This window comes from Monodelphis domestica, chromosome 2 (genome assembly GCF_027887165.1).
Source record: "Monodelphis domestica isolate mMonDom1 chromosome 2, mMonDom1.pri, whole genome shotgun sequence".
In the NCBI taxonomy this organism is placed as follows: domain Eukaryota; kingdom Metazoa; phylum Chordata; class Mammalia; order Didelphimorphia; family Didelphidae; genus Monodelphis; species Monodelphis domestica.
Genome location: NC_077228.1, coordinates 243,055,394 through 243,080,499, shown reverse-complemented (window position 1 = coordinate 243,080,499; position 25,106 = coordinate 243,055,394). Strand labels below are relative to the sequence as shown.

General features: G+C 36.2%; 1 protein-coding gene across 6 annotated transcripts in view; it reads left to right on the top strand.

The window, feature by feature from the left end:
* Positions 1 to 25,106, top strand: part of LOC100031384 (protein SCO1 homolog, mitochondrial) — a 68,552-nt gene that overhangs the window by 40,386 nt on the left and 3,060 nt on the right. For 2 of the 6 annotated variants that reach the window (XM_056817447.1, XM_016430762.2), the window contains one exon: positions 20,537 to 20,634. The exons of the other annotated variants lie outside the window; for them this stretch is intronic. In XM_056817447.1, coding sequence (XP_056673425.1) covers positions 20,537 to 20,587 — 51 coding nt within the window. In that variant the 3' untranslated portion in view covers positions 20,588 to 20,634. Of the gene's footprint in view, positions 1 to 20,536; positions 20,635 to 25,106 lie in introns of those variants that run through there. 6 annotated transcript variants of the gene reach the window in all.

Here is a 25,106-nt window from a genome sequence, read left to right as displayed (position 1 = left end):
AAATAGAACTGTTGAATTAATAATGGGAGGAAGAAAGTGGCAATGAGGGATCCACTTAACAGATTCCTTCTGTAATATGTGGAAAGGAAAACTGAAGCAAGTTTTGGACTTCCTGCCACTCAGGTGGAACAAACAGCAGTTGGAATGTTAGGGAAAAGATATTGACAAGAATGACAGTTGGTAGGGGGAAGGAAACTTGGAGTGACAGTTGGTCTGGACTCTCTTTCCTGGCCCTTGGACTGGAAGGAGCCTCTCTTCCCTGTCTCGGGATAGAAGTACCTCTATTCCTGGATTTACCCAATTGTGGGCTCTACCTGGATTCCTGTGATTGTGTCACTGAACAAAGGGATTTAAGGGGAGCAGTTTGAACTGTAAGGCCAGTCTTTAGGGGTGTCAGCCTGAAGCGGCAAGCCCAACCAGCTCTGAAGGTCAGAACCTTTTCTTCCTCTTGCTGTCTATTGCTAAAGACTGAACTTAAGAAAACTAGCATAGATTAGCTTAGACAGGAATAAAAGAAATCCTCCACCAGCCTGTGAGGCCTGGCCTCAGCTCAAAAGCTGAGGGACACACAAATCCAATCAAGGGAAATCCTGATTCCCTCTTCCCTGATACCTTCCAATCCAAACTTGTTATTAGAATTCATCTTTATTTAAATAACAGCAGTCAGATAAGAGGACTATCATTTCAGGGGAACATAGAGGGAGCTGAACCTAAGGACAACCATTCAACCATAAATGGTCCCTATCAGACCCTGCTGGGCAACCTTGGACTGAGGGGAGGCTTGTCCCTCAGGGGGTCCGTGCTTACCTGCTCTGGGGTATCTTCAGCATCAATCAATAGATAAGACATCCCCTCAGGCTATCATAAGTGGCCCATTTCTGGGAACACCAATTTTCAAAGATAGCCTCTTGGCAGAGGACATCTCTCTCCTTTTGCCTCACCAGCAGCCATATTCCCTCTTCAACCCCTCCCTGTTACAAATCCTTCTTTATCCCCTTTACCTCTTCAATCACTATAATTCCTTTAGATATTACAAACATTAAGGTGTTAATATGCTGTTGCTTAACTTAACTATTTGAGATTTGTTCATACAATGAGCCACATTTCTCCACAGCATTTTTTTTAAGTATAAAGGCAAAAAGAAATAGGTTATTATTATGCAAAGACGTAGCAATTTAGCTTACAATAGAAAACACAAATGAATATCTATAGATAAGAATACCAGCAATTATAAGAGAGATAGAAAAGATAAATCAATGTATCAGGAGATACTCCAAGACCTGAATATTCTTACCTGGGAAGCCCCTTTGTTCAGCATTTCAGGGTCCCATTTGGGAAAGCCCCAGGCAAAGCGTCCTTTCCACAGGTGAGGCTTCAAAGTCCATTTTCTAGAAGGGGGTTTATATTGACCTGAAAACAAAGATAGCTTTTTGCCAACTGTACCTTGCAGCATTCTTTAAGGTCCCCACAATCGACCAAGATCCTGAGTCCCCAGAAGTGGCCAAGCAAAACATGTCTCAAAATTTAATCAACTGTCATGAAGACAACACATTCTGTGAGACAAGGGTTAATCTCAAAGAAGTATGTTTATCTTCCAGATAATCAGAAGCCTTAGGAAGCTGCTGAGAACTCTGGCTAAAGTTCAAAGCAGCCCCAGTCTCTGCTAGTAAATATGAGGCCTATGATATACAACAGGTAGAATTTACTAAAATTTTACTTTAATCCTTTACTTATTTCTATTACATGACCTAATTGAAAAATATTTTTTGTTTGCACTCTCATATCTTTAATTGTGAACCTTTCTTCTAACTTCTATCTCTTTAAGTGCCCAATCTCCATAATTAAGCTAATCTGAGTCTCTTCTCCCAGGAATGATAATATCGCTTAAGTATTGTTCTGATAACCCATTTTTAAATAATTTGACCTAAGGTGGTATATGCAGTAGACCAAATTCTCTGGGAATGCTAACATTTTAACTCTAATATCTTTAGTTTATAGAATATTGAGGGAGATTTACAACTACATTATCCTCCTTGACTAGGGAGTAACATAGAATAACATTACAGCCACACATTACCTATGTATCTTCATCTCTACTTCTCAAGTTAAGTCTGTATTACATTGAGTATTTCATTTATGTTTCAGTTTCACATAAATAAAGAGTTATCTCTTAAGGGAAAAATACAGTATGTGTAAGCTCAGTAGAACTTTAGAATAATCAAGCAAAATTGAGGGACAAAAGATGCAGTTATTAAGGTAGTTTTCCAAATTATGGCTAGCTCTCTTAAAAATGAGATATTTTAAAATATAGTTCCCAGTAGAAATGCAGAAAAGAACATATGATTTATCATATGTTCATAATGGTATATGATTTGGGGTTTTGGTTTTAAACAATCATTACAAAAATGAATAACATGGAAATAAATTTTTAGTGTTAATATATGTATAATCCAGTGGAATTGGTCGTCCGCTCTGAGAGGGAGGAGGTAAAAGGAGAAGGAAAGAACACAAATCTTGTAACCATGAAAAAGTATTTTTTTTTAAAATTTATATATTATATCCCACATAAGTAAAAAAAAAACATGTCCATATAGAGTCATTGAAAATGTGATTAACGTAGCAATTCTGTTCCATTTGGTAGGAAGTGGAAGAAGAGAAGAGTACAGTTGTGGGCAGCTAGAGATATCACTTTCTTATTCTGAGTTCCATGCTCTTGCAAGGCCCTGCTGCAAAAGAAGGAGCTGGGACCCACCAGTGGAAGAAGGTGGCAGGCACTTAAAAGTAGTGATTCATCCTTATGAAAATTAGATACCCACACCTATTCCTAGGTACCTGGCCTGCTCATGTACAAAGGATAAAGATTTGGAGAGAGGTTCATTACATTCATGTTTTTTCCTTTGCCTTTTGGGAAGTGGTATGGTACAGTGGAAAAAGCATTGAATTTGCAACTTCAGACTTGGGTCCAAATGTATACTCTTAACACTTCCAGTGTGATCTTGGGCAACTCACTTGAACTCTCTTTTCATCTTTTCCTTCAACTCTGAAATGAAGTAGGAAAAATTAAATACCTTAAAAGGTACTTTCCATTTTAGAATATATGATCCTGTGTTCTTGTGTGACAGTGAATAGAGAACAATCAAGTTTGGTTATCTTATACATTATTTTGATTGTATATTTGTATAGTATGTTAGAGTATGATTTTGTGTAAGGGAAACACAAGAAGAAAATACATATTTAAGCATATTAAAATATGCTTTATTGATTAGGAAGGGAAAGGAATAAGGGTTTAGGGATTTGCTTATGCTTATTCTTATTTAAAACTAAACTATTCTAACTAAGTTACTAAACTAAAAACTTAACCAAATACCCAAATATCACAGCAGGAGTCCAAAACAGTTAGATCCAGGATCTGTTGTTAGATATTCAATAAAGTCCTGATGTCCAAGTAAGACTGATGCTGCCAGCAGCCAGATACAGGAACTCAGTTTGAACACAGGGAAATGCTCTTCATACCTTCCTCTCAACTTCCTCAGGAGACCAGAAGAAAGTCAGTTGGGCCAAAATGGAATCTTCCCAGATCCTGAAGCTCAGGGTCCCATGTGACCCTTGGTCACATGCCACTGTCAGTCATACCTAGGTTTGCATTTTTCAGTTTTTGCACAGTTTTGCAAATTGCAAACCTTTTCATCCTTTATCACATTCCCCACTATTGCACGAATCAAAAATTGTTTTGGAAACACTATTTTTGTATTTGTGCACAATCTAAAATACTTATCAGTTACCTAAACTAAGAGATCTACCCAAAATAACAAGCAACCTTCACTCAACTATCTTACTCTAACTTACACTAACCTAAGGAATTGTAACAAGGAAAAAGGAAAAGGGAAACAAAGTAAATAATGAACAATTACAAAAGTCAAACAAAAGCAAAATCAAAACAGCAAAATAACATAAAACAAAAGATGAACATAACCTCTATGCAAACATCAAACTTAAAATATTCTTATCAGCTAAAACAGAAAACTGGACTACTATTGCAGTAAATTAACATTAAACTTAGAGAAAAAATTTTGAAAATCACAATAAACACAACATTGCATAAGTTTTACAATGAAAATGAAACCAAGCATCAAACCATTTATGCAAATAAATGTAACAAAAGATATTGAGTTATGTACATAATTTACATATATACATATAGTATGTACAAAATATACATGTATGCTATACATATACACATATATAAACTTATGTACAATTCATATTTACACATAGTTTGCATATCTACATACACTATGATACAATTAATTTACAATCCTATTATATATCCTATTTACATATTTATTTAAAATTTTATTTGATATGTGATGTCATGTTGTTTGTGTTTTGTAATGTATGATTTAGTGCAAGTCAGTATCTAATTTTCTTATCTTACCTTATTGAATATTACCCAACTAATCTCTACCTTCCAAATACTTTAAATTTCTATACCTAAACTAAATCTAAGTATGTAACTACATTTTGTTAGTAAATAAAGTATCTATAGGTAATCATAACATTGTTAGTACCCTAACTATATATTGTTTCACTCATTTAAGGAGTGAGTCAGTGTTACCTAACCATGTTTATGTTTTGTGTTTGTTTTATTATGTTGTTACTTTTGCTATGACATGTTGTTTTGCTATTTTAAATGTCAGTGTTACTGTTATATGTTATGTTACTGTTGTATGCAATATACTTATCCCTATTTCCTCTTGAATATCCTTCTGCAATTCCATAGTAGTAAATGTATTTATGTTTTTATGTGAATAAATGCTATGTTATTATTTACTATAATACATTACCCAAAGTATAAATTCATTAGTCCATTTATCTTGTAAACCTCTTCATTGCAAATTTCAAAGTAATTTAAATTTATATGTTTTTCGTCTTTTAGCAATGTCCATTAATTCCTGAATTCTCCTCTTCATCTTCATTGTCCTCTTCTAGCCTCTTCTGCAGGAATGGTCCTCTCCTTACTGATCTTTTTGACTGCAGACTCAATTTGACTGATGATTCTATATTTCTGCAATCTCTTCTTTTCCTTCTTATACTATGTGTTAATTTTATATGTGAACAATGATACCAAGAATCTCTACCCAAAACTTTTACCAAAGATGGAGAAACCAACACAATAGTGTAAGGACCTAACCAACTTTCCTGTGTTGCTGATGTTTTAGCAAAATTTTTTACAATATATCATATCTCCTGGTTCATAATTATGAAGAGAATAATCCAAAGGACTAGTTTGAATTAATTATCCCATATTATATAATTCTTTTAGTCTTTGTTGTAAAGCACTTAAGTTAGAAGCAAGTTGACAATCTGCTCCTAAGAGAGAAATATAGATTGTCTTACAAAGTTTTTGCTTGTAAGGGAGCATGTGCAAAGAGCATCTCATAGGAGGATATATGCAAATCTGTTCTTGGCTTCATACATAAGTAAAACAAAGCTATGGGAAGAATCTCTGGTGGTTTGAGATGAGTTTCAGCACAAAGCTTCTCCACCATAGTCTTTATTTCCTTATTCACACGCTCAACTTGCCCAGAACTTTGGGAATGATAGGGCACATGATATTTTGGTGTTATTCCTATATTTTCATAGACTCTTTTCAGGATGTTTTGAGTGAAATGGGATCCTTTATCAGAGTCTATTGTTAATGGTACTCCAAATCTAGGTATAATTTCCTTAATCAACACTTTCGCCACAAAGCTAGCTGTTTTTGTTTTTGATGGAAAAGCTTCAGACCATTTGGTTAATCTATCAAAAATTGCCAAGCAAAACTTGTATCTTCCAGCCTTTGGCATGCTGATGTGATCAATTTGCAGATTCAAATAGACAATATGCTAAAGCTAAACTGTCTGAATGCTCCTTGATTGAATTTTTGGCAAACAGAATAGCTTGAGCAGACCTTATTTGCTAGAGTACTTATTCCAGGAGCAACCCATTGTCTCTTTACGGTGTCAATTACAGCTTAAGTACCAAAATGACCTTTTGTGTGAATGGCTTGACATGCAGCTTTCCTGTATCTGTTAACCATATACCATGTTCTTTTCTTGCACCAAACTTCTCTTTCCATTTTTGTATTTCTGAGTTTACATAAGCTTTTTCTAGATTATCAGATTCTATAGTTGATAAGTTCATAATATACACTGGGGCATTTCTGGCCACAAATTTTGCAGTTATATCAGCTCTGTGATTTCCTTTAGAAACTGAATCTCTTTTATTAGTATGACTTTTACAATGGATTACTGCTAGCTGTTTAGACTTTTGGATAGCATCCAACAACTCAGTTATTATTTCTGCATGAGTAATTGGTTTTCCTGATGCAGTAATAAAACCTCATTTCCAGATCTTTCCTGTAGCATGACAAACAGAAAAAGCATAATGAGAGTCTGTGTAAATGTTTGCACTTTTACCAATTGCCAGAAGAAATGCTTGCTTTAAAGCGATCAACTCTGTGGTTTGAGCGCTAAGGTTACTAAGTAATGATTCAAAGCACAGTGTCTCAAATTCTGTGACAACTGCATCACTGTACATCTAATTCCATTACACAAATATGAAGATCCATCCATGAATAAAACCAAATCTGGATTTTCAATGGGAGTGTCTTTTAAATCCATCCTTGGCATATCCACTAGATCTATTACTTCTAAACATTTATGTAGTGGTTCACCGTTCTTTGGCAAATCAGGAAGAAGTGTAGCTGGGCTTAATACACTATACCTTTTCAATGTGATGTTTTCACTACCTAGAAGTATAATTTCATACTTAGATACTCATTGGTCTGAATATGCTTGAGTATAAAATTTCCTCATTAGCACTTCTATTTGATGTGAACAAAATACTGTCAGTGGACATCCCAAAACTAATTCTGATGACTTTTGAACTAACACAGCTGTAGCACCCCTTAAACAAGGCACTGTACCTGCAGTAGTTGGATCTAGTTGACAACTATAGTATCCAATTAGCTGATAAATTTGTCCTAAAGTCTGTGTCAGTATACCAGATGCAATACCTTTGGTCTCATGCACAAATAATTGAAAAGGTTTAGCATAGTCTGGGATTCCAAGAGCTAGTGCAGATAAAATCGCTTCTGTAAGCTTACTTAAGGTTTGCAGGTGTTCAGGTTTGAGTTTCAGAGATTCTGGTTCCTGGTTAGATCTGTTAAACATTTAGTAATTTCACTATACTCAGGTTTCCATTTTCTACAAAAATCAGTTCTAAGAACAGCTCTGAGTTGCTTCTTTGTCTTAGGTGCACTCAGTTTCTGGATATCAGCTATTCTTTTCTTAGTGATACTTCTGGAACCCTCGGACAACACAAAACCAAGATATTGAACACGAGACAAAACCCACTGAAGTTTTGCTTTAGAGATTTTATGTCCACGTTTCTATCATTCAATCAAAAGAATCTTGCTATCTCTTAAACACACTTTAGCAGATAGAGATGCTAGGAGGATATCATCTACAAAATGTACTATTTTACTTTCCCTGAATGATACTGTTTTAAGGTCTCTGTTCAAAATTTGAGAGAATTGGCTCAGGCTGTCACAGAATCCCTGTGGAAGATGAGTGAATGTGCACTGGGTACTCTCCCACATGAAAGCAAAGATCTTTTGAGAATCCTTGTGAATTGATATCGAGAAAAACCCTAAACATAAATCTACCATGGTGAAATATCTTACTTGACTTGGAATGGATGATATTATAGCAGCTGGACTTGGTACTACAGGATGAGTCTTAATTACATAATCATTTACAGCTCTTAAATCCAGTATGAATCTATAGACCACTTTGCCATCTTGATCAAGCTTTTGTTTCTTTATTGGCAATATGGGAGTATTGTAATTTGAAAAACATGGTATTATAATCCCTTGTTGAATTAGGGACTCAATAATCAGTCTTATTCTGACTATAGCTTCTTTACTCAAAGGATATTGAGGAACACAAGGAACTGGTCTATCCTTGGTTCTCACTATCACTGGATCATCCTACATCTGTGGAGGACTTTACCCATAAATCTTCTCGTATATCCTCAGGAATACAATAGATGGAATCCAACTCATTCTCGCACTGACTGAATTTAAGAATAGCAATGGAAAAGCTTTCAGAGATTCTTCTAGGTGTTGTAATGATATATCCCCAGTGTCAGTACATTGAGTCATCGCTCATAATCTACAAAGCAAGTCCCTTCCGAGAAGGTTCATTGGACATCCTGGCATACATAGAAATGCATGTTCCATGCTTAATGGATCAAGGGTAATCATTTTAGGTTGTAATTTTGCTACTCTCTCCGGTTTTCCAGTAGCTCTAATCACTTCCATTGTACCAACAGCTCTACAATCTTTAGAAAGACTTTGCAAAACTGATTTACTGGCTCCAGTATCTACCAAGAGATCATTTATCTGATCCCCTGTAGTTCCCAAAACATAGGGCTCAGTACTATTTAGGGGTTGGAAGGTTTCAAGAATTGGTACAAGCACAGTAGCATCAGTACAAAGCTCAGTCATTTCCTGTCCATCCAAGTCTACATCTGCATGAATTACATGACTTTCCCAGGATTTTGCATCATCAGTTTTCTTTTTTTACTCTCATTGGACCTTAAATTCTCCATCTTAGTATCATTGTTCCCATTTACAATTTCATTATTATTATGTAGTTTATATTCTTCATTAATTTCTCTTATCATACATTCATTAGGATTTTCTATTAAATTACAGTGTTCCTTCTCTGTATAATTATTTACACCAACTATATCCTCCTTTGATTCAATTAATTCATTTGTATCACCATGTATTTTATTGTCATTACTTCCAATTTCATTTATCCTCAACTCATTTCCAATTATATTACACTCATTTCTTGATTGATACTCATGGGTTTGAAGGGTAAACCTTCATAAGGCACTATTCTTATTCTGGTCACCCTTTGCAACCTGGGTATATTTAGGCCTTGCCCCAGCATTTACCCAAGACTGCATGGTCTTTAAATCAGGTGCTTGTCCCTGGCAACGGGCATTTTGACATTGATTGGTATACCTAGTTTGATTATTGTTATTATTTGTATTCTATCTATTATTATTATAATTATTACTATTCCAGTTATTGTTTCTAATATACCCATTATTTAATTTTTTTGTAACCTGATTCCTAAATCAACAGTCTGTACAGGTGTCCAATGTGATCACACAAGAAACACCATCTAGGGCCTGATCTCTCATTTGGTTTATAAGTATTATTAGTATGCCTTGGCTATACAGATCTTAATGCAGCCACAGCTTTTATTTCTTTGATTTCACTGTCTCTGGCCTTTGATTCAGCTTCTTGCAATTTCCATTTTAAGTCCTCAACAACAGTATCCCTCTCATCATTCTTATCCTCCCAATCAGTAATCAAATATGTGGCCTTACTCCATAGATCCTCGAGGTCTAATTCTTCCCAGTCTGGGTAATTTGTTTTAAAAATTGTCTGATCTTTGGGACAGCATTTTTAACAAAGACCCTCTTAATATGTGCAATTGAGTTTTCTTCTAGTGGATCCATCCCCAATAAAGTTTCAGCTTCCTTTCCAAGAAAACTGCAGGAGCTTCAGAGACCTTCTGTTTGATTGCTTCAAATTTTGACCATGAATTGGGCCTTTTGGTATACCTTCCCGTTACCTCCAGAATTACATCTCTTGCCTCTATGCTTCAAATTTTGACCATGAATTGGGCCTTTTGGTATACCTTCCCATTACCTTCAGAATTACATCTCTTGCCTCTACTAATGTTTCATAGACCCCCTCATAAGATGTATCTAACTTCAAATCCTCTGGCCAAGATTGTAGTAAAGGATCTGTTCTAGTCTCCTGTATAAATTTGGTTCTTTCCCTCTTTGTCAAGACTTCCTTCATCAGTAGGGCAATATCATTAAAGTCAGGATGGTACAAATCAATTGCCCTATGCATCTCCTTAATTACCCTATTAGGTTCATCATTAAAAATAGGTGTTCTCTTCTTGATGGTTTCAGGGTCTTCTGGGGAAAGTCTCTTATGCATTTTTACTTTATGGACTTCATTTTGTCTTACCACTGGCATATCTCTAAGTGGGTACAAAGAAATTATTCCTGCTGCTTCCTCTTTTTCTAGTGTATTTAAGTTTTTCCCACTAGTGTTTACTCTTGTTATCTTGTGCAATGCCTTGAGTAATATTTAGGTTTATTAAGTGCTCGAGGGTATCTAGTTGAATTTTCATTCTCATAACCATCATCTTCATGTCATCCCTTCTGAACAAGGTCACCAGATATTTGAAATGCTTAACACATAGGCACACAGAGGTACGAGACTTATAGACAACACAGGCACAGATTACAGCCAGGGGTACGTACGCCATAATGTCACATAGATTAATATCCATTAATGGTTTCAAACAGTCCATAGCAAACACATGATGACAGTAAAGTAGGGAATATAACAAAAATAAAATATGGTATATACATTAAATAATTAAAAAACAATACCAACATATTGCTAAACATGTCTACTGACATGCCAGCTTCCATTGTAAGATTATTGCTACAGTATAATTTGTACATATACCAAAAACAGCAAAATTAAATTTCAAACAATCACAACAGTTTATTTTTTCTTAAGATGGCTGCCCAAGATGGCTGTTGGGGTCTGTGATACAGCTTCAGTAACCCCTTCAGGAAGCCAACCCTCAGAATTTTGTGGAGCCCCCTAAGCTCCTAGCTAGCTAAATACACAGAGAAATACACAATCATACAATAAATAAATACAACAAACAGATTCTTCAACCTAGCTGGCTCAGCCAAAGTGTTAGGATAGGATTTGGGTAAGGGAAACACCAGAGGAAAAAAATATAAAAATCTGTTTTATTGTTTAGGAAGGGGAAGGAATTTAGGAAAGTTTAGGGATTTGCTTATGCTTATTCTTATTTAAAAGTAACTGAACTATATTAACTAGGTTACTAAAATAAACTTAACCAAATACCCAAATATCACAGCAGGAGTCCAAAACAGTTAGATCCAGGATCTGTTGTTAGATATCCAATCAAGTCCTGATGTCCAAATAAGACTGATGCTGCCAGCAGCCAGATACAGGAACTCAGTTTGAACACAGGGAAATGTTCTTCATGCCTTCCTCTCAACTTCCTCAGGAGACCAGAAGAAAGTCAGTTGGGCCAAAATGGAATCTTCCCAGATCTTGAAGCTCAAGTCCAGAAACTGAGTGCACCTAAGACCAAAAAGCAAATCAGAGCTGTTCTTGGGACAACTAGTTTTTGTAGACAATGGATACCTGCATATAGTGAAATTGCTAAATGTTTAACAGATATAACCAGGAATACAGAACCAGAACCTCTGAAACTCAAACCTGAAAATCTGCAAGCCTATGGAAGCAATTTTATCTGCACCAGCTCTTGGAATCCCAGACTATATTAAATCTTTTCAATTATTTGTGTGTGAGACCAAAGCTTTGCATCTGGTGTACTGACACAGACTTTAGGACAAATTTATCATCCAATTGGATACTATAGTTGTCAGCTAGATCCAATTGCTGCAGGTACAGTTCCTTGTTTTATTAGAATAAAATCCAAACTGAAGAAAAATTTGCTTCTTTTATAAATTAGGGTAGGGCCATGACAATTTTTTTTATTTATAAAAAGGTATCATGAAGATTAGAAAGCACTGTTGTTTTGGTGGGTTTTTTGCCTTAATGATGTTAGGATAAAAAGGGAGAATTCAAATGAACCTCGTGAAGGCCAATTTTATTTAACTCTTCAATATCTCATCATTAATTAAGAGATAAAAATCAAGATTATTTTAGATAGTTTTCCAAACTAAGGAACACAGTGAGGGCAAGGATTGGGTGCTATATTTAAAACAGTAGCTCAAGTTTTTGAGGTTGGATAGAGGCTTCAGAAGAGCTTTGACTACCTAGGACCAAGTCCTACCTCTGATAATGTATATGTGTGTCATTCAACCAAGTTACTTATCCTGTCACTGGTTTTTGCCAAGACAGTACCAGCCTGCATTGGTTTCCTTTTTGGGAACTTCCTTTATTAATGAAATCTCAAGTCCAAATTCTATTCTTGTGTTTTAGTTTTTTCTTTTCTATTGATACCTTTACCTAATTCCTCAAAGGTTTGTTTTTTAATTTTTTTAAATTTTTGATTAGCTCTAAGGCATACTAATTAGTCTTATTCACCATATTTTAAACTTAAACTTAAAACTTTACTTAAACTTTACTTAAAACTTAAACTTTAAACTTAAAACATCTCACTATATTTCATTCAGGAAGATTTTTAGAGGTATATAAATACTATATTTCATCCAGAAAAATTATTATAAAATTATTTTTCCCTTGTACTTTCTTCAATAGCACATAATATAAATATATCTTAGTTCTATCAAAATTCATGAAATTTGTCAGACAGTGGAATATAATTTTATGTAGCCCTTCAGATGAAATCTTTCCAACCTCATAGAGAATGATTGGGTTCATAGCTTCTTTCTCATAAATATTTTCATCCGACTTTGTAAAGGAGTATTAGGAGAATTTTGTGTTTGATTCAACATCTAGATTATTCATCTATATTATGTGCCAGACTCAGCTCAGGATTAGATCAAAGACAAAAAATAGATTAAGACAATTTGTGCAGTTCATCTCCTACTGGGGGAGAAAACAACCAAGAAAGGCCTCAAGTAGGAGGTGACTTTTAAGTTGTCTTGAAAAGAATACACCCAAGAGTTGATGGTAAGAAGGAAGAACATTCTAGCAAAAAGGTATGGAGGTGTGAGATGGAATTTTGTAGATCATGAATAAATAGGCCAGTTTGGCTAGAATGTAGTATATGATGTGTGAGGAGGAGCTAATGTTTACTGAATTGAATTGGTAGAAATTCCAAACTGAGTCTAACGATACCTGTACACTTCAATCAAGCCTTCCAAAAACTAGGAATGTGCCAGCCAAACTAGGATATTTGGCAGAATAAATGAGATCTGAATTCACAACACTAAACTTAAAGATTTAGTGGCATCCTTCTTTGAGGCTACATCAGGTTGCATTGTGATAATATACATCAGTCTTGTAATTATCTTATCTTAGAGGGCAATCATTTTTTTACTAGGAACATATATTAGAGAGCTGTGGGCACTTAGATATGTTCACATGTTATGGGCATCAGATTTTTTTTCTGCCTCAAGGCTGAAAAAACTCTGTATTCAGGCACCAAGAAACCAATCTATGATTTGTGGTATTCTTGGACTTGATTAGTATGTCAGTGAATATCTTTTCTTTTACACCTTAATTACAGCTCATATTTGTATGGTCTTTTATGTTCAAAAAGAAAATTCCTCAAAGTAATTCAGGTAGAGAATACAAGAGTTTTATTGCCATTTTTAAGATTTGGAAACTGAATCTTAGAGAGATTAAATGATTTGCTTAAGATCATTCTGCAAAGAAATATTAAAACTATCCCTTAAACCCAAACCTTCTTACTCTCAAGTCCAGAATTTTTTCTCGCATGTGTGACCGCGGAAATGTGGATTTCAAGACTGTGAATTGCCAAAACTGTAAAGATAATTTTAGTGTCTTGATTTTTATCAAAACTAAATGGTCGCGGGGGACTTCCGGGTAAACATGGCTGCAATCTAGACACGAATTGCTTCCTCCCCCCAGCACCGAATGAAATAGACTACCTCAAAATAGCATAAAAATCATCTTTGGAATAATGGAGGGACCCTCCAGTACCCCACAGAAATGAAGGTATGTGGGGTTTGAACATTGCCACACTATAAGAAGGAGGAAAAGCTTACACAAAAATGTGAACTGAACTGCCCTTCTCCCTCCTCCCCCAAGGAACCAGAGTAGGAGCTCGGAGCGCTCACCGGGACAGTGAGTGAGTGAGGAACGTCTCTGTCTGGGGAGGGTACACCACGGTCCTTGGGGTCTAAAGACTGCTAGGGAAGTACTTCTTAGGGCAGTTTCACTGGAGAACCCTGTGCACTGGAGAGTGCGCAGACCACGGGGCCCCTGCAAACTGCGAACAGTGTGGAGTCTCGAGAAACTGTAGAAACTGCCTAAGGCCAAAGCTCCACTCCTCGCTGTAGTGTGTGTGTGTGGGGGGTGGGGTGGGGTTGGGGGGGGAAGCATGCCAGGCTCCCTGGAAACTGACAGGGACTACCAGAGATCTACCCCTCAGAGCGATTTTACAGGAGATTCCTGCGCACCAGTGAGAAGAGGCCACAGAGCATGGGGGAAGGCACGCCAACCAACTGCGAAGGCTGGGAAGAACTACTCTGAGGCAACTTAAATCCACAGAAAACCTGCCCATATCACCCAGACCTTGGACCAAAAATGAAAGGGGAAAAAACCACCAAAGGAATGCCTCACACTACCCAAGAGCAATCCTCCAAGAAGAAAGGGGAAAAAGTGACTATTGAGAACTATTATGGGGGGGGGGGACCAAGGGACAGAAGAGAGAGAGGATGAAATTTAAAAAAAAAATCAAAATATGCCCCAAAAAATGGAAATCATCCACAAGCTCTGGAAGAACTCAAAATGGAGCTTATCCAAAAGATGGAAACCTTCTGACAAGAAAAATGGGAAAAAATTCAGAAAGAGGTCAGCAGCCTGACAGATAAGACCTCACAAATGGAGAAAGAGCTGGAAACAGAAGGGCAGACCAAACTGAAAAGCAAAACCAGGCCTTAAAGACCAGAATTAAGCAACTGGAAGACCGTGATCTTGCAAAACAGCAAGAATTAATAAAGCAAAGTCAAAAAATTAATGAATTAGAAGAAAACAAAATATCTCACTGACAAGGTGACAGACCAGGAAAACAGAGGAAGAAGAGACAACCTGAGAATCATTGGTCTACCCGAAAAACCAGAGATAAACAAAAATCTCGATTCCATACTACAGGAAATTATAGAAGAGAATTGCCGTAATGTTCTCGAGCAAGGGGGCAAAATAGAAATAGAAAGGGTTCATAGAACACCCTCTATAGTAAATCCCCAAAAGACAACCCCCAGGAATGTAATCGCCAAATTCAAGAGCTTCCAAGCTAAGGAGAAAATCTTACAAGAAGCCAAGCAGAGGAGCTTCACATATAGAGGAGCCCTCATAAGAATCACACATGACTTAGCAGTGAACACGCTAAGAGATCGCAAAGCATGGAACACAATATGCAGAAAGGCAAGAGAGCTGGGTCTTCAACCAAGAATCAGCTACCTATCAAAACTGACTATATATGTCCAGGGGAAAGTATGGGCATTCCATAAAATAGAACATTTACAAGTATTTGCTAAGAAAAGACCAGAACTTAGTGGAAAGTTTGACATCCAAACACAAAGAGTAAGAGAAACATGAAAAGGTAAATATGAAAGAAAGGAAAAAAGAGAAAAATGTTAACTTTCTTTCATTAAAACTCTTCTATAAGGACTACATTTATATCAAATTATATATATATTAATATATGGGGAAAATGTATTGTGTAACTCAAAAATTGTATGCATCATGAGAGTAGTTAGAAGAATCACGCATAGGGAAAGATTGGGGTATCAAGACAATATGGTTAAAGCACGGGAAAGAAGGAAAAGAGGGGGGAATCATTGATGTTACTAAGAATTACTTCAAGAAATAGAGGAAAAAAACTAAATAGAATAATCTTTCTCACACAAAGATACACATGGGAAGGGGAGGGGAAGAATTCTATAAGAAGGAGAGGAAGAGAGTGTGAAGTGGCATTACTTAAACCGTATTCTCAGTGAAATCAATTCTGAGAGGGAAGAACATCTACATCCATTGGGATCGTGAATTCTATTTTATCCAACAGGGTAAGAGAGATGGGGAAATTAAGGAGGGGGAGGGAGGATGGAACACAAAAAGGGAGGGAAGGAGAGAGGGGAGGGGAAGGGAACAAAAAGGGAAGTGCTAGAAAGAAAAACATATCAAGGAAGGGGACTAGGGGGACTAATCTAAAGTAAATCACTGGTTTAAAAGTTTATAGCTAAAGAAGAAAGGTCAGAATTAGGGGAGCATATCAAAATGCCAGGGAATCCACAAGTGACAAATCATAACTTTGAACGTGAATAGGATGAACTCACCCATAAAATGTAGACAAATAGCAGAATGGATTAGAAACCAAAACCCTACCATATGTTGTCTTCAAGAAACACATATGAGGCGGGTTGATACCCACAAGGTTAGAATTAAAGGATGGAGTAAGACCTTTGGGGCCTCAACTGATTGAGAGAAGGCAGGAGTTGCAATCATGAAAGCTGACAAAGCCAAAGCCAAAATAGACCAGATTAAAAGGGATAGGGAAGGTAAATATATTCTGTTAAAAGGGAGTATAGGCAATGAGGAAATATCACTAATCAACATGTATGCACCAAATGGTATAGCATCCAAATTTCTAATGGAGAAAATAGGAGAATTGAAGGAGGAAATAGACAGTAAAACCATATTAGTGGGAGACTTGAACCAACCACTATCAAATTTAGATGAATCAAATCAAAAAATAAATAAGAAAGAGGTAATAGATGTGAATAGAATCTTAGAAAAACTAGAGTCAATAGACATATGGAGAAAAATAAATAGGGACAAAAAGGAATACACCTCAGCACCACATGGTACATTCACAAAGATTGATCATACACTAGGTCACAGAAACATGGCTTATAAATGCTGAAAAGCAGAAATAAAAATGCAACCTTTTCATATCATAAGGCAATGAAAATAATGATCAGTAAGGGTACATGGAGGGCCAAATAAAAAATTAATTGGAAATTAAATAATATGATACTCCAAAATCGGTTAGTTAGAGAACAAATCATAGAAAATTAATAATTTCATTGAAGAAAATGAAAATGGTGAGACATCCTTTCAAACCTTATTGGATGCAGCCAAAACAGTACTCGGAGGAAAATTCATATCCCTGAGTGCATATATTAACAAATTAGGGAGGGCAGAGATCAATGAATTGGAAAGGCAAATCAAAAAACTTGAAAGCAAACAAATTAAAACCCCCCAGAAGAAAACCAAACTAGGGATCCTAAAAATTAAGAGAGAAATTAATAAAATCAAAAGTGATAGAATAATAAACAATAATAAACCTAATAAACAAGACTAGAAGCTGGTACTTTGAAAAAACACACAAAATAGACAAAGTACTGGTCAATCTAATTATAAAAAGGAAAGAAGAAAAGCAAATTAACAGCAACAAAGATGAAAGGAGGACCTCACCTCCAATGAAGAGGAAATTAAGGCAATCATTAAAAACTACTCTGCCCAACTATATGGCAATAAATATACCAATATATGTGATACTTATGAATATTTATAAAAATATAAATTGCCTAGACTAACAGAAGAAGAAATAGAATTTTTAAATAATCCCATATCTGAAAAAGAAATCCAACAGGCCATCAAAGAACTCCCTAAGAAAAAATCCCCAGAGCCTGATGGATTCACCAGTGAATTCTATCAAACATTCAAAGAACAACTAACCCCAATATTCTACAAACTATTTAACATAATAAGCAAAGAGGGAGTCCTACCAAATTCCTTTTATGACACAAACGTACTGATTCCAAAGCCAGGAAGGTCGAAAACGGAGAAAGAAAACTATAAACCAATCTCCCTAATGAATATAGATGCAAAAATCTTAAATAGGATACTAGCAAAAAGACTCCAGCAAGTGATCAGGAGGGTCATTCACTATGATCAAGTAGGATTCATACCAGGAATGCAGGGTTGGTTTAATATTAGGAAAACCATCCACATAATTGACCATATCAACAAACAAACGGACAAAAATCACATGATTATTTCAATAGATGCAGAAAAAGCCTTTGATAAAATAAAACACCCATTCCTATTAAAAAGATTAGAAAGCATAGGAATAGAAAGGTTGTTCCTAAAAATAATAAAAAGTATATATCTAAAACCATCAGCTAACATCATCTGCAATGGGTATAAACTAGATACATTCCCAATAAGATAAGGAGTGAAACAAGGATGCCCATCATCACCTTTATTATTTAACATTGTACTAGAAACCCTAGCAGTAGCAATTAGAGAAGAAAAAGAAATTGAAGGCATTAAAATACACAAGGAGGAGACCAAGTTATCACTCTTTGCAGATGATATGATGGTCTACTTAAAGAATCCTAGAGAATCAACCAAAAAGCTAGTGGAAATAATCAACAACTTTAGCAAAGTTGCTGGATACTAAATAAACCTGTATAAGTCATCAGCATTTCTATATATTTCCAACACAGCTCAGCAGCAAAAATTAGAGAAATCCCATTCAATATCACCTTAGACAAAATAAATTCAATATCACCTTAGACAAAATAAAATATCACCTGAGACAAACACAGGAACTATATGAACCCAGCTACAAAACACTCTCCACACAACTAAAACTCGACTTGAGCAATTAGAAAAACATTAATTGCTGATGGGGAGGACGAGCCAATATAAAGAAAATGACCATCCTACCCAAACTTATTCATCTATTTAGTGCTATTTGCATTGGACTTCCAAAAAAATTTTTTGCTGACTTAGAAAAAACCATAACAAAATTCATTTGGAAGAATAAAGGATCAAGGATATCCAGGGAAATAATGAAAGAAAAAATACAAAGGAAGGTAGCCTTGCAGTCCCAGACCTCAAACTATATTATAAAGCAGTGGTCATCAAAACAATTTGGTACTGGCTAAGAGACAGAAAGGAGGATCAGTGGAATAGACTTGGGGTAATTGACCTCAGCAAGACAGTATAAGATAAACTCAAAAGACCCCAGCTTCTGGACAAAAACCCAGTATTTGACAAAAACTGCTGGAAAACTGGAAGACAGTGTGGGAGAGATTAGGTTTCAATCACCACCTCACCCTACACCAAGATAAACTCAGAATGGGTGAATGACTTGAACATAAAGAGGGAAACTATAAGTAAATTAGGTGAACACAGAATAGTGTACATGTCAGACCTGTGGGGATGGCAAGACTTTAAAACCAAGTAAGACATAGAAAGAGTCACAATATGTAACATAAACAATTTTGATTACATGAAGTTAAAAAGTTTCTGTACAAACAAAACTAATATAACCAAAATGAGAAGGGAAGCAACCAATTGGGAAACAATCTTCATAAAAAAAACCTCTGACAAAGGACTAATTACTCAAATTTATAAAGAGCTAAATCAATTGTACAAAAATCAAGCCATTGTCCAATTGATAAATGGGCAAGGGACATGGGCAATTTTTAGCCAAAGAAATCAAAACTATTAATAAACACATGAAAAAGTGCTCTAAATCTCTTATAATCAGAGAGATGCAAATCAAAACAACTCTCAGGTACCACCTCACACCTAGCAGATTGGCTAACATGACAGCAAAGGAAAGTAATGAATGCTCGGGGCGATGTGGCAAAGTCGGGACATTCATTGCTGGTGGAGTTGTGAATTGATCCAACCATTCTGGAGGGCAATTTGGAACTCTGCCCAAAGGGCAATGAAAGATTCTGCTCTTTGATCCAGCCATAGCACTGCTGGGTTTGTACCCCAAAGAGATAATAAGGAAAAAACATGTACAAAAATATTCATAGCTGCCTTCTTTGTGGTGGCCAAAAATTGGAAAATTAGGTTATGCCCTTCAATTGGGGAGTGGCTGAACAAATTGTGGTATATATTGGTGATGGAATACTATTGTGCTAAAAGGAATAATAAAGTGGAGGAATTCCATGGAGAGTGGAACAACTTCCAGGAAGTGATGCAGAGCGAGAGGAGCAGAACCAGGAAAACGTACACAGAGACTGAAAGAAACACTGTGGTATAATCCAACGTAATGGACTTCTCCATTAGTGTCAATACAATATCCTTGAACATGCTACAGGGATATAGGAAAAAAAAAAACACTATCCACAAACAAAGGACAAATTGTGGGAGTAAAAACACCGAAGAAAAGCAAGTGTTTGACTACCAAGGTTGAGGGGATATGGTTGAGGAGAGACTCTAAATGAACACCCTAACACAAATACCAACAACGTGCAAATGGGTTCGAATCAAGGACAAATGTGATACCCAGTGGAATCCTTTGTCGGCTATGGAAGAGGTGTTGGGATGGGGGGAGGAAAAGAAAATGATCTTTGTTTCCAAGGAATAATGTTTGATAATGGCCAAATAAAGTAATGTTCACATTTAAAAAAAATAGAAAAAATAAAAGTTAGAATGATTAACTGAAAAAAAAAATAAGTGGTCGCAATGGGAAAAATTCCCAAATATGAAATACCCAAGTCAGCTGAGTTTTATGGAGATTTTAATTAATACCAATAAAGGAATTAAGGGAAGAAAAAGAGTAGAGAGATGAGTTTATGGTAGGAAGGGCCTAGGCCTAGGGACTAGTCAGTCTTTTATCAACTTACCACAAGATTTGTCCCAAGCAAAACTCCAGTCCTTCACTGAAATCCTCAACTCATGAACTGATTTCAGATACTCAGCTCTGAACTCCTCCACCTCCAGAGAGAACTCCAACTACTTTAGAGAGCCTCCTCTGACTCCTGACCTCCAATTCAACTTCCAAAGCTGAAGTAAGTTCAGAGGCCAAAGATGTTTTCTTCACATGTGAGCAATGAATCCAAGAGTCCTTTTCCCCAACCTTTTTAGATATTGGAATAGTTAACAATATTTGGAATGGTCCTTTCCAGGAAGGCTGAGTTGCTCCAGTACACTTGAATTTCTTAATATATACTTTGTCTCCTGGGTTCAGATCATGAAGAGAAAAATCTAGTGGTCCGGCTTGTACTGCAGCTCTGGATTCATGAAGTCCATGTAGTTTGTGCTGTAATTCCTGTATATAATAAGCAATAGTAGTATCTCCCCCTAATAGTGATGTATATGCAGGGGAGAAAGATTTAGCCTGTATAGGCAGATGTCCAAAAAGCATCTCAAATGGTGAGAAGTGTAGGGCTCTTCTAGGCCTGCTTCTAAGATAAAATAGGGCCAGAGGGAGAATTTCAGGCCATTTTGAATGCAGCTCAGTGCATAATTTTCCAATCATACTTTTAAGTTCTTTGTTCATTCTTTCCTACTATTTGGAGGGGAGCCAAAATTGAAAAAGGTTAATTAATACCAACAAAATCAATAGAGTCTAAGAAGAACCACCTTCATTGTTTTTGGGACATTCCTTGGGCACCCCCCCTGAAGGGCACCCCTCTGATGTGCATTAGCACCTCGAGTATTTTTTGGATGAGCACCATTTTTTATATATTGTTTTTGGGTATTATCATTTTCTTCATTTGGAGCATTGTCATTATTTTCCCAATTCCTATTTCTATAATTTTGGTTTCTAAAGTCCTTATTTCTATAGTCATTATAGTTATTTCTATAGTCTTTATTGTAATTTCTAAAATTTCTAAAATTCTGGTTTCTATGATTATTATCATCATTTCTATAGTTATTATTTCTAAGTTGTTATTAAACTGTGTATTCCTTCCAAAAATATTGAGAAAAGTTCTACATTCTATAATTCTGTGGCCCTTCCCACAGAAGTGGCAGGTTACTGATTTATCTGTGGGTTCCTGCAAAGGGGGTATGGTTTCTCCCTTATTTTTCAATTGTCTCTTTAACATTTCAATTTCTTTCTTTAAGTCTTCCACTAACGTATTGTGTTCCTCTGTTGTGACCCTTATAAACATAGGTTGCTACTCTCCTAAATTCTTCAAGGTCCATAGAGTCCCAATTAGGACAGCTAGTTTTAAAGTAGTCTTTTACCACAGAACAACAATTCTTAACAAATTGTCTACGTATTTGGCTTATGTCCCTTTCCCTGGATAAATCAAGGTCCATATATAGTTCATGTATTTCAAGGTCCATGCATTTCCTACGTCAAGAAGTCTGTCTATAAACTGGGAGGGGGTATCATGAATTTCTTGTCGGGTTCTTTCAAATTTTGACCATTTTCCAGGTCTATCCGAGGATGCTCTCATGGCTGTCAATAATGCTTCTCTGGCCTGGTTTAGTTTTTTGTGATCTAGTTCAACATTGGGATTCTAATGTGGATCTTTAGTTGGCCAATAATGTCCTCTTCTACCTCATTTTTGATTAGCCAGAGAGGAGATATTTTTTTCTCTTTTTGTTAAAAATATCTAACTAATTCTCAACATCTATCCAAGTGGAGTCAAAAGTTCTAAATATGTTCTCTAATTTTTTATAATTAATATTGGTTCTTGATCAAATGATGGAAGATCTTCCTTAAATTTATTTAAATCTTCAGGGCTAAAAGGTTTATGATGTTTTACAGATACCAAGTTCCCATCTTCATTAAAAGTGGGTACTTCCCTTAAAGGAAATAACCTATCTGAATTATTCTGTACTCCTGTTTCTGTTTCTAGGATTCTTAATCCATTCTCAATGGGGTAGGTATGATAAAGAGAAGAGTTGGGCACACTGAGGGAGAGGGTTTGTTGTTGTCCCATAGTGCCAGAAAGATCAGAGGTAGGCGGGATATGGGAATTGAATTGGGCAGGCTTGGAAGGAGGGGAAAAGGACGAAGTTTTAGTAAGTGAGGGGGAAAGATACAGAGGTGTTAGGGTTGGAGGAATAGGGTGTGAACTTAGGGTGGAGGCATTAGGATGGTCAGTATGGGTATGGTGTGAACTTAGGGCGGAGGTGGTAGGGTTGTCATTATGGGTGGGGTGTGAACTTAGAGTGGAGGGTATGGGATCAGAAGCATGAGTAGGGTTTTCTGAGGCCAAGGGGGAGGGGGAGGGGTGGGTTGGTTAGGAGGGTTAGTGTCCATAGCAGGGTGGGACAGAGATTCTGATAATGTTCTTAACTCTCTTCTAATGCTTCTCATAAAAGTTATGATCTCCCCATGACTTTGCTCTGTAACTCCTGCCGAGTATTTAGTTCTGTATTTTGTTGAATATTAGAGGGAGCAATTGGTTGGTTTGACTGAGAAATGAGTTCTTCAATATTACAACTACAACAATCAAAAACTCAAGGGAAAGTAGTATGTCGATTAGATTTTGCCATAAGTTCCATGGGTGAGCCCTTTCAGAGAGACAAGGAATTCTGTATTTACAAGATTGGTCATGGAGCTGATGAGCCAGTTGTTAAGTAAGTAGTAGAACAATGTTTGTACTAAAAAAAGAACAAAGTATTTACTGAAAAGCCAGTTATTAATTAAGTTCTGAACTGGCTGTAACCCCATATTTCTAATGTAAACACGTGGGTAGCAGAAAAAGGCCAAAAGCTTTTCCCAGGTTTCCCTTCATCCTAATTTAAGCAGTTGTTCCCTAAAAGAAAGGATATTTAGAAACAGCTCTCCTAGTCAGGACCATAGGGCCTTGTTGCTAAGATTTAAAACAGCTGTGTTGTATTTAATTTAAGGAGAAATTGAAATGTTTTTTACTCACCTGCTCTTGCAGCTGTGTTTTGAAGCAGAGATAGCACATTTAAAAAGTCTGACTAACAGAGCAAGTAATAAAGAGAGAAAGGAAAGAGATTTCACAGAAATTTTTTGAGGGTTTTTGTCACAACCTATGTGGTCTGCCATTGAACTAAGTTCAGAGGCTGAGGAGGCTCTCTGAAGTAGTTGGAGTTCTCTCTGGAGGTGGAGGAGTTCAGAGCTGGGTCTCAGAACTCAGTTCAGGAGTTGAGGATTTCAGTGAAGGACTGGAGTTTTGCTTGGGACAAATCTTGTGGTGAGTTGATAAAAGACTGACTAGTCCCTAGGCCTAGGCCCTTCCTACTATAAACTCATCTCTCTACTCTTTTTCTTCCCTTAATTCCTCTATTTGTATTAATTAAAATCTCCATATAACCCAGCTGACTTGGGTATTTCATATTTGGGAATTCTTCCCATGATGACCACATATTTTTGATAAAAATCAAGACACTAAAATTATCTTTACAGTTTTGGCAATTCACAGTCTTGATACCCACATTTTCATGGTCACAGTTTATGGCGACCACGAAGGAATTTTTCATTGTTCAGTAAGGAGTTTTACAATTTTTATCTTCCCCTAAAGTATTCCTAAGTATGGGTGGAGTAAATTTAAAGTTCCCAATACATTCCTGATCAAGTACTTCCATTGTTAAAAATAAGGGAATAGTCTTAACCAAATGTTCTAATGTAGAGTCTGAGAAATTTTAAGATTCACACATTATGTATATCATCTTGACTATCACCAGTTAATCTGTAATATCTTTTAAAATAGATTTAATTGTGATGGGGGTAAGACTGTTGGGGATAGGTGGTAAATGGATGGAAATTGTGATTCCCTTAATAGTAAATAATGTGTTTAAAAGGGCTGCTTTATTTAGATCCCATGTGCGCTTTAGTGTATTAGTTGTTTTTGATTTGTAACCCAGTGTTGTTTTGATTGTGCATTTTATACATGACCAGCCATAAAGTCCAAACCCCAAACTTCAAACCCAAAAAAGTGTTTGGGTTTGAGGGATCATTCCAACACTTAACTTGGGGAATAATCTTAAGCAAATCACTTAATCTAATAGAGAGATTAGACTTAGAGAGCCAGGCCTGGAGACAGGAAAACCTAGGTTCAAATATATCCTCAGATACTTCTTAGCCCTGTGCAAGTTACTTAACTCAGTATCAATTCTAATTACAGAATGTAAGTATTTTTTAAAAAAGTAATTGAAAACCCTCAGGCATAAATTTCTATCAGAGTCCTAAATGGTTTATATTCAAATAAAATGCATACTCAATTTTATGTTTAAGGAAGGGAAGAAAATAAACATTAGCATCCACTATGTGCTAGGGATTGTGCTAAGCACTTTAAATATATTAACTTATTTGATCCTCACAACAACCCTGTTAGGGAGGGTCTATGATCTTAAATTTATAGTTGAGGAAACTGAGACAGAGATTAAATTTCTTACCCAGGGTCAGTTAGCTAATAAATATGTTAAATCAAATTTGAATTCAAGTCTTTCTTCCTCTCAGGTACAATGCTCTCTCCACTGTATCACCAGGCTTTCTAGATACTTTCTCTCATACCAACTTTGAAATGTTTAGTTCATATATGTATATCTA